General features: G+C 42.5%; 1 protein-coding gene across 1 annotated transcript in view; it reads right to left on the bottom strand.

The window, feature by feature from the left end:
• Nucleotides 1-2060: 2060 nt before the first annotated feature.
• The window catches only part of PDSS2 (decaprenyl diphosphate synthase subunit 2), a 200328-nt gene continuing 191182 nt past the window's right edge, over nucleotides 2061-11206 (bottom strand). The window contains exon 8 of the mRNA XM_079781328.1: nucleotides 2061-3400. Coding sequence (XP_079637454.1) covers nucleotides 3242-3400 — 159 coding nt within the window. The 3' untranslated portion in view covers nucleotides 2061-3241. The remainder of the gene's footprint in view (nucleotides 3401-11206) is intronic.

The following is an 11206-nucleotide window of genomic DNA, read 5'->3' as shown; positions in this document are numbered from 1 at the left end:
CCCAAAACCCACTTACCCAAAGAGATCTATGTTGTAGCAACCTGTTAGGTTTTGAAAGGTGATCATATAATCACGGGTTGTTCAGATTACTTTCTGGTCACCTCAGTTCAATGGGTTGTATACGTCTTTTACCCCAAGTGTGTAGGTGTCACCCACATCCTGAGCCATAGCAATAACACAGTCGTAGATAAGATAAAGTCTCAAACATTGGGGAGTGAGACCTGGACCAGGCAAACAAGTCACTGGCAATTATATGACTGGATAGTCACCTTATATGAGCAAGAAAACATGAAGAGGACTCAGTGTCATCATCCAGTGAAACAAAGTTTAATAAGCATAATCCTTATCTTCTTTTAAAGTAACTAATCCTGAATGGCAAATAGCTCACTATCTAATCAATATCTAATTGATAAGGCCATCCTCTGTGCATCAAGACACCTGATTTGTTCAACAAGTATTCTTTGAGTATCTGCAGTGTTGCCACAGGTCTAGATGATGGAGACTGGAGGAGAGTAAGGAGCTAGGAAAATTCCAAGGGCGAGTAGAATGGGGAAACAGACAGTTAAATAGCAATTTGTGTCCAATTAGTAAATCCTATCTTCCCTAAACCAAGGACACCTTAGTAAATGGTTTGCACTTCTCCCCAGCTAAAGGGTAAATGGTTTAAATCTTCCTACTCAGGGAGACAGATAACAGAAATCCAATTAAGTGACATCTGCTAACCACACCCAAGGACAGATAGGTTGAGTATAAATCTCATTTTGGTGCATCAGCATAAAGCTGATGAATATTCTATTGATCTGTTCCTAAGACCTCCCCTAAACTCCCAGCCTTTAAAACTCCTGAAAATGAAGGTCCCAGTGCACTTTCTCCAAGAAGCATGCCCATGCCATTCCCTTTCCCTTCTCCTCGCTCCCCCACCCCCAGGTGTCCCCTAACTTCTAAGGGACTCCATGAGACTTGTAACCAGGGGAGCAATGGGCAGCAGCAGCTTGTCCTGGGCTAACCCCTGAACCTGGCTGCCGGCAGCGCCTTCGCTCTGGCCAGAGCCACCTTTCCACTCTGGCCTGGAGCCACCTTTCTGCCCTCCCACGCTGCCCAAAGGCCCGGAGTGGCTGGGGTGGTGCGGAACGCCTGTGTCGTCGCCATGGCGACAATGCAAGTGTCCCGCCCCACCCGCCATCTTTGTTGGGTTAATTTGCATACTCACTCCTGATTGACTGGTGGGTGTCATGAAGGTACAGTCAATTAGCATATTAGTCTTTTATTAGGTATTTACTTATTGATTGATTTCAGAGAGGAAGCGAGAGGGAGAGATAAGAGACATAAATGCTGAGAGAGAATCATCAGTCAGCTGCCTCCTGCACGCCCCCTACTGGGGATTAAACTCGAAACCTGGGAATATGCCCTGACCAGGAATCGAACAATGACCTTCTGGTTCATAGGTCGATTGATGCTCAAACACCGCGCCACTCTTTGGGTTTCACCTTGTCCTTGAGCCTCACAGTGTCTTTGTTATCTAGACAGTCAGAAATGTCAAACTTTTAGGAAATAAGACACTGCTGGAAGGGAGTTCATACATTCTGTTGTTTAACCTTATTTTACAGATGAAGAAATTGAGGATCAGAGGAAAGTGACTTGCAAACCAGCAGCTAAACCAGAATCAGAAGAGCCCTAGAATCTTGCCTTGTGTCCTTCGGCACCCGGCCATCTGCTCAATAAAACCTACAGCTCGCTTAACTTCCTGCACACCCACACAACACCAAGCACAGCTCCTCTGTGGAAGTTAATGATTAAAATCTGGTCTGCTCTAAAGCATCTAACCAGTTACTAATTAAGCAAATTTCTGTAAGAAAAGACATTTCAAACAGAAAAGTGTTCTCTTAATCTAAATCCATACGCCTTCAAATTGTAGTAGCATAAACTGTACATTTATTTCAAGGATACTTAAAAATATTTCATAATACAATGCATCAACCTCTAGCTTTAGATTTTCTCCTCATTGCAGGCCTCATGCTAGGCCCTGATAAAATGGTTTTGTAACTTTTTTTGCAGGGAGGATTTAACTAAAACAACTTCCCTTAGTGTTGGAGTGAACAAGGTAATAAAATCTGTTTGCTGTGCCCCCTGTCTCCAGATAGGGCTGTAATTACACCACATAAGGAAGAAAGGTAGCTGAATCCCACTCCAGATCATTTCTGTGAACTCAGCCTCCTTGTCAACGGTGTTCTCACATTGCATGCAAACCGCAGAGATATCTCCTATGAGCCGCAGAGACAGGGTCTGGTTGCAGGACCGTGAGCTGGCTTATATTCCTTGTGAAACTGATGTCTGTGGTTCAAAAACAAAAATTGACATTCTGAGGTTTAAAAAAAGTATTGCCAATGAATTCCCCTGGGCAACACACACACACACACACACACACACACACACACACACACACGTAACTTGTAAAAATTAAAGGTATTCTTTATGACAAAGTATTACAAATAAATGCCTTTTACTCAAAAAAGTATCGTGTTCAGCTTTTTAAAAAAGTTTCGTTCTTTGAAATGTGTTTAAAAAGAAAACTGATCTTGAAGAAAGAAAAACAGGCAATTCCTACTACAACCAAGTTAACTTTTGATAACGTTTTAATCTCTTAATTCAACTATTTGGCATTTTTCCCCAACAATTTTCCCCAAATCTTACAAAAACCACGAAGTGCACAGTATCTTCACACTGTGTCTGTAAATACAGAGACATAAGCATAGTTTTTCTTAATCGCTGAACTGCCCTCTGGTCACTGGTCTGTGAAGCGACAGTCCCCCCGGGGCTGCACTGTCAGCGTGTCCCTCGACACCTGAAGCGCCCAGCTTGCTCTGTCCTCTCTGGAAGGAAAACCACAGGCCACCGCCCTGGCGCCATCCCTGGCTCGGTCCAATCAATAAGGACTTATTTCCTGTCCATTTGCTGAGGTCACAGGAGCGAATCTCATTAATTATTTCTGCTACTGCAGCCTCAAGTGTGCTTCTGGCGTGACAAAGGAAAACGGCTTGACCTTTTTTTCTTCTAATTTTGTTTGTAGCAGTTCCAAAAAGATGGCAGTATTCATTTAGCAATGTGATAAAAGGAAGAAAAAACAATGTGTATGTTTTTAAAGTCATTAGCAAATTGAGATATTTCATTATGAAAGCTCTCTGGATCACCTCATTCCTCAGTTTTTTCAGCTAACGAACAATCGTGTCTTTTTAATTTGGTGTCACGAAAATCTGGTCACAGCAAACACAATGTTTTCTAAAGCAGATCTGGCCTCGGAGGGAGGAAAGCTCTCCAGGGCCGCCAGGGCCTTGTTTCCATGGTAACGACACAGGTCAATAGCTGAAGTCACACCTTTGCCAGCTTTGATTGTTTCTCGCAACTGTTAAGAAACAAACGCACAGTGAAAGTCAGTTTTCAAGGTACCACAATTACATTGGGGAGGGGAGGTGAAAAACAAAGAAGGGGACAACCATATAGATTCCTTGTGCCAGCTCATCCTTTTGAGGTAAAGAGGACATCATCCCCCAATGATCTCAAGGCACCAACGTTCAGAACCTAAGGCTGCTTGGTGTCTGCCTCCAGGGGAGCACAATGGGCTCCAAGGAGCCTAATTACACCTCTGCCCACTCCCACCCACTGGTATCTTGCAATGTGCCCTGCTGGGGGCGGCGGGAGTGAGTGACGTGGAGGACATTTGCGTTTCCAGCATTTTGCATCAGCAGCCTAGTATTCTTATGTGAGGAAGGCTTCATTAACATCCTAATTAAAAATTACATTTTCCCCACAGTATGTTGACACAGTAGTCCATATGAAAATTCAAGGAAGATGCTACATTTAAAAAAATGAACACTACATTTTAAAAACTAAAATACTTTATTTGGGAAGAATGAATTGAAAATAGCCTTTGTAAAGAATAAAGTAACTCTCACCAACAAATAGAACTGCTTGTCAATAAAATGGTGACACTTTAGGGCTGAAAAAGATTTGGTCTGTCCACCTTCCCCTTGCCCTATTTCACCTTTTCTTTCTCAGGGACAACCTCCCTAACCAGAACCCGGGGGTCCTCCCTCATCCCTCACATCCAGCCAGGCACCATGGCAGCACCGGCGATGTTTACCCTTGACGGCACTTTCTGGCCCCAGAGACTGGGTGGGGCCAAGTGGCAGGTTCTAGCCCCGGTGAATGACGCGTGTCCCTTTGGGCTGCAGCCTTCACTTGTCCATGGGAGTCCCTGCAGAGCTTTCCCTCTGGCACACCCACGGCCACACTGAGAGGCTCCTCAGCCTGGATCCCAGAGGGACCCGGTGAGCCACCACAGTGCCTCTCGGACCTGAAAGGGACATGTCATACCAGCGAGAAACATGTCTTTGTTGTTTGAAGCCACAGAGATTATGAGGGTGTTGGGAGCCATCTTGACTGATAGCACCACTAAGTCCTAGCTATTCTATCTCCTGTAAAGCTCTCAACTTGATCCTTTGCTCTTTATTCCCATTGCCACTACGATAGTTCAGGCTCCCACCATCCCTCATCTCCTACAGCGTCTACCCACCACCAGTTCTGCCCCCGGGGACTCCATCCGTTTCCCCCTTTCACCATGTATTTAGGGAGACTACTTGTAGCTTCATCTCTGCCATCAAGCTCCCCAAATTGCATTTGGGTGGAATGTGCTCAGCTAGGATGACACCCTAAGGGACTAGGTGCCACTCTGCATATTGCAGTACAGCATTATTATAGTGTCATATTTTAATTCTTCATTCACCCATCTATCTCTTCATTACACGTTAAGCTACTGCATAATCCAGGAAATATAAAAGAATAAAAGAAATAAGCTGTTTTATTCCTCTAATTATAAGACGAACAGAGGTCCAGAGAAGCTTAGGGGTTCACCAATTATAGATGGGATAGTGGCAAAGCTAAGATGAAAAGCCAGGTTTTTCTTTTTATTAATTTTAGAGAGAGAGGAAGGGGGGAGGGTATGGAGGGAGAGGAGAGGAGAGGAGAGGAGAGGAGAGAGAGAGAGAGAGAGAGAGAGAGAGAGAGAGAGAGAGAAGGAAACATCAATTTGTTGTTCCACCTATTTATGCATTCATTGGCTGATTCTTGTATGTATTTTGACTGGGGATGGAATCCGCAACCTTGACATATCAGGATGCCACTCCAACCAACTGAGGTACCTGGCCAGGGCCCAGAAGCCAGGTTTTTCTAACACCCAGTCCAACAGCACTTGATACTATGCTCCACCAGACTCTCAGCACTCCATGGACATTTCAACCCTGCATGTGAACTTGGGGACTCCTGCAGCCGAGGGTTCCCTGGTCTCTTGCCAATCACCAAATGCATGAAGACACTAAAATGGTGCTGGGTATCAGAGGCAGCCAGAGTCAAACTCCATTCTAGCATAGTAATCTTAGGGAAACCATTTATTTATTTACTTTTAAAAATATATTTTTATTGATTTCAGAGAGCAAGGGATTGGGAGAGAGAGATAGAAACATCAATGATGAGAGAGAATCATTATTTGGTTGCCTCCTGCATGTCTCACACTGGGGATTGAGCCCACAACCCTGGTACGTGTCCCGACCGGGAATCGAACCGTGACCTCCTGGTTCATAGGTGGATGCTCAACCACTGAGCCATGCCAGCCGGGCTTAGGGAAGTCATTTAACTCCCTGAGTTCTAAATGGAGATAATATCAGTCCCATGAAGGACTGTTGGGAGGACTACATGAGCCAGCAGAGTGCTTGACAGTGCGGAAACACCACAGATGTTCACAAGGACTTTCTTCTTCTTCCTCCTCAGCGTTTAGCCACTGCCCCGTTTCCATCAAATTCGTAGGAACGTAACCATGCCCATTCATTTCAGGGCCGTCTGGCTGCTTTTGTGCTACAACGGCAGAGTGCAGAGTCGAGGAGCTGCCACAGAGACTGTATGGCCTGCAAATCCTCAAATATTTACACTTTGGCTTTGATAGAAAAAGTCTGCTGGCTCCTAGGTTAAAACAATGACTATCTTCTACTTAGATTCAACAATAGTTAATATTTTGCCATTTTTATTCTGTCTACGTGTCTGTGTGTGTGTGTGTGTGTGTGTGTGTGTGTTTTGGAACCATTTTAAAATAAGCTGGAGGCAGTGATAAATTAGCTCTCCAGGGGAGGACAAAGCTTTATTTGTAGCATTTGCAGAATTTTGTGGTATGAATACTCCCATCATTGAGTTTCAAGCTACCGAGGGTTGTAGGATCACAAAATTCTTGAATATTTAACAATAGGCTCTGAGCGGTAGGACCTGCCCTGGACACACCACAGAATGCAGGATGCTTAGCCTTTGTTTGGACATGTATCTCCTAAATTAAGAACACCCCCTGATATAAACCAGAATACCATTATCACAGCTAGGAAAGTTCACAACAGTTCTCTCATACTATCTAATACCTAGTCCATGTGCAAATTTCCCCATTTGACTCTAAAATGTCTTTTTTAGCTTTTTAAATTTCAACCTCATCAATCCTGGTTTATACATTTCATTTGTTGGCTATGACACTTTAATCTTTTTTCCCCTATGACATTGCTATTTTGAAAGGACTAGGCTGTGTTGTACCATGTTCTACATTCTGTATTTCTCTGATCGTTTCATTTAATTTGGTACTCTATGTAGTATTCAGTTAGGCTCAACTGAATATCCAAAGGTGGCTTATATGGTATGTAACTCTACAATGAAGGGTAATTCAGATTAGGACGTGACGGCACCCAGGAGGACATCACTGAAAGTTACTCACATCCTAAAAGAGTGAATTTCTCTCACCCGATGACGATTTTACCTCCAGTTAACAGCTGAATCTGTTCTGTCCACAGAGGTGGGCTTTGTAGACCAAGGGACCTGATGGAGTCCAGGTGTGAAACGCCCACATAACGACTCACCAATAATCTAATCCTTCAGGGAAGGTATTGTTCCTCACAGTCCATCTGTAAACACTTCTACCACCTACACAAACTATTGGCTCAAAGGAAATCCTTTAGATGTAATTCATAGACTATAAATGAGATTCATTTTATATTATAAATTTGTATAGGCAATGGGTCTATCCTGAGAAGACAGTCTTGTCCTATGTATATAAATGTGACAAAAACACATAAGCTGGGGTTCAAACTTGATTGACCATAAGATTCACCCGGGGAATTTGCAGATGCTTAGACCCTGTTCCTGGAGACAGGAGTCAATAAGGTCTTTAAAAAATGCTTCCTAGGCCATTCCGATGATTAGCCAGATTTGTGAGTATCTTACTAGTGAGGGCATGTATTTTGAGTTACTCTTATTTTAAAACTCTATTTTAGTTGTATTGGGTTTATATTGTTTCAGCTATACTTCCAGCTGGTTGTCTTTGCAATGATCAAATTCAATTCAACAAGCATTTGTTGGGCACCTATGTAGCCTAGGTATACTGTAGGGGCTGGAGGTACAGAGAGAAACCCTGCTTCCTAGGACTGCCTGTAAGAAGGGCTGTTACAGAGTTACAGGACCAGAAAGGGTTAAATAGAACACAGAGGGTCTGGACCTATGACCTTGATTCTAATAGCTACAATAGAAAACACCACAAGTAAAAAAAGATCCTTCCACTTTTGCTTTCATGTACATTTTGACTGGGCAAAGCCCAAATCAATGCAGAGACAGAACTTTCCATATTAGGATGCGGCTAGAAGAGCTAGTGTGCGCACACTGGCCCTTGTGACACACACACACACACACACACACACACACACACTCTGAAGGTAAATTATTAGTCTGTGTTTTACTTCCTTGATATAGCACTTTAGGGTACTACTATAATTAAATCTCTAATTAATTCTACTGAGTAATTATATGATTGTAGCATCACCTGAAATAAATTAAGTCCAATCCCCTGCTAGAGGATCCAATTAAAGGTATTAATACAGACAAGAGGATGCAAAGTACTTAAAGTTAAGTGCACTATTACTTAACATTTGTTAAAAGGTGTTACTAAACACCTTTTTAGCAATAAATGTTGCTTTATGAGGCCCATTTGAGAAAATCATTGTTTGTCTCTAAAAACCATTTGGTTCGAAAGTACAAGCCTCTGCCATGGGACCTATTGTATTTTTTCCGTGTATAAGATGCTATTTTTTTCTAAAATCATTAGACTGAAAATCGAGGGGCGTCTTATACACGGAAGTCAGCAGAGGAGGGAGCCAGAAGTCAGCAGAGGAGGGAGCCAAGTGGATGCCTAGCTACCCATATCTTGTCAAACAGGCTTCCTCCAATCATGAGCCTTGTTGTTACTGATGTTAGCTGATGCCATAATTGGAGGTGGAGGTGGAGAGTGCACAGATGCAACAGGGACCAACCAGAGCATTCTGAGCCCATAAAGATGTCAAAAAATAAAAAGATAAATACTGGTAAGCAATTGTCTTACTCTGCAAAATTCAAACTGAATGTAATCAGCTATGCAAAAGAGCATGGAAATAGAGCTGCAGAGAGACAATTTGGACCTCCTCCCACTGAGTGTATGATCAGACAGTGGAGGAAACAGGAAGAACAACTCCTTAAGATGCCTAAAAAGAAGTCCCTAAGAGGAAAACCAGCAAAAAGTTTAAAATATTGATTTCTTAATTTTAGGTTGGAAAAGTGGGGGGCTTCTTATATATGGGGACATCTTATACATGGGAAAATACGGTAAGTAGCTTTAGAGAAGTGGAGGCTGAAGTCACTTCTCTCCAATGAAACCAGAGAAAGACTTGAAGACCTAGAAGAAACCCCACGCACAATCCTATCTTACTTCATTTTGCTGAAGATACTGGGATGAGAGAGACTGAACAGGGAACTTGTGAAATAGCCTGGGTTTCATGTCTCACAGCCAGAGCTCTTCCACTCTACAGCACTGGAAAAGATTTGAAGATAATCCCAAGTTTTCTTTCACCCAACTGAACAGAATGCTTGGAGAAAACTGGGATGCTAAAACTCGTCTGGAACACAAAATAGACCTTGTTCTGAAGAAACTAGATAATAGAGAGTAAGGGAATATAAAAAAATACATTGAAGTTTTTTTAAAATTTATTGATTGATGAGAGAGAGAGAGAGAGAGAGAGAGAGAGAGAGAGAGAGAGAGAGAGGAACTGTGATTTGTTGTTCCACTTACTTATGCATTCATTGGTTGATTCTTGTATGTGCCCTGACTGGGGATTGAACCTGCAACCTTAGCATATTGGGACAATGCTCTAACCAATTAAGCTACCCCACAGGGCACATTAAAAATTTTTTTTAAATGGTTGCAAATACCTGGATAAGAGTAAGAGAAAACCAATGGAAACCATGTTGAAATGGGAAGAGACCATATACTTCTTAATCAAGGGGTAGATCTGACCATGCTTCTCTAGTGGAGATTATGAAGTTGGCAAAAAGATAAGATGCAGAAATGATGAGGGACTTCAATCTTCAAATATCTGCTAAAACTCACATTCCATAGTTGACAAATTCTTGGTGTGCCTGACTGATATAATTTTATGTATAAGAAGACAGAAGAAGCACTTCTTGCTTAACTATGTCAACATACTAGTAATTGGATGTAAAGGTGATAGGAATCTGGCAAAAAAAAAAGAAGAAAAAAAAAAGAATGCCATCTTGGTATCAGAATCAGGTTAAGAAAGGACCATCAGGCATGGTTTTTAGACACCCAGACTATACATTAGAAAAGTGCATTGTGCCCTAACTGGTTTGGCTCATTGGTCTCGGATTTGATTCCTGTCAAGGGCACATACTTTGGTTGAGACTCCTCCCTGGCCCGAGCCCTGGTCGGGGTTTGTGCAGGAGGTAACCAATCGATGTGTTTTTCTCACATCGATGTTTCTCTCTGTCTTTCCCTCTCTCTTCCACTTGCCCTAAAATCAATGGAAAAATATCCTTGGTTGAGGATTAACAACAACAACAATAACAACAAAGAAAAGTGCATTGCAAAAGCTAGTGAAAAGATTATCATGATTCTAAGAGATCATAACTAGAAATACAAGGTGGACAAAGGTAGGTTTACAGTTATTTGTATAAAAAATAATACAATAATAATAAGTAATAATATAAGAATAAACTGTGCTTTGCATACTTACAACTGTAAACCTACTTTTGCCCCATCCCAATTAGTTGAAGGGTGACAAACTAAATTCCAACAATGGTCATAATTAATTATGAACAAAACCAAAATAAATGGCTGCAGACTAAGCTCTCTCAGGGCTCAGACTTGAAAAGGCCCAGGCGTGAGAGGAGGAGCTTCTCATCCCTCTGCTGCTGGCCTGCTGAGCACCCGCTCTGCACAAGGTAGTCCTGTGGAGACAGGACGCTTAGCCCTGATTTGAAGGAGCTGACAAAGGACAGGAACAAAGTTGTAAAATCTTGTGGGAATCCACCCATAAGTCTGTATTGTCACCAGGACACTTGTCACAGATGGTTTTAAAGTTCCATTACTCATAGAAAAATGTTCAGAAACCACCAACCTTGTTAGAATCTATCAGAAAAGACTGATAGATTCACGGGGAAAGAATAATGAGCTTTGAAATGTAAAGGCAGTGGTTTAATAAAAACAAGCTCAAATATTTGTGAAAGATGTATTATTAAGAGAAGACAAAGAAGAAATAGAGCAACTAAATAATGAGTTAAAATTGTAATGACTGTCAGGCCACGGTGGCTCAGTGGTTGAGCATTGACCTATGAACCAGTAAGTCACAATTTAATTCCTGGTCAAGGGCACATGCCTGGGTTGCGGGCTCGATCCCCAGTAGGGGGCGTGCAGGAGGTAGCCAATCAATGATTTTCATCATTGATTTATCTCTCGCTCCCCTCCCTCCCTCCCTCCCTCCCTCTTGCTTCCTCTCCCTTCCTCTCCCTACCAGCAAATCTCTCACTCATTCTGTCTGATGTCCCTGTTGGGCTTTCATCTGGCACTTCCCCCCTCTGTCCTCCTCCTCACTCTGGAGACCTGATTTCTAGGCTGGCACACCTTCTCGGAGGCTTCCAGTCATCTCTGTCCGCTCTTGAATACTTAGCCTGAGTAAGTGTCCTTCCCAGCTAACTGAAAGAACGAGAAACTTCACAGAGGAGGGCAGATGCAAATGTCTTTCAACATAGGACAAAAGAGAAAGATGAAGACAGGTGCATTCTGGAACACAGACCAATGAATTATGAA

This window comes from Cnephaeus nilssonii (genome assembly GCF_951640355.1).
Source record: "Cnephaeus nilssonii genome assembly, chromosome: 9".
Classification (NCBI taxonomy): Eukaryota; Metazoa; Chordata; class Mammalia; order Chiroptera; family Vespertilionidae; genus Cnephaeus; species Cnephaeus nilssonii.
Note: the sequence above shows the minus strand (reverse complement) of the source record. Positions and strands in the feature narration are given on the sequence as shown.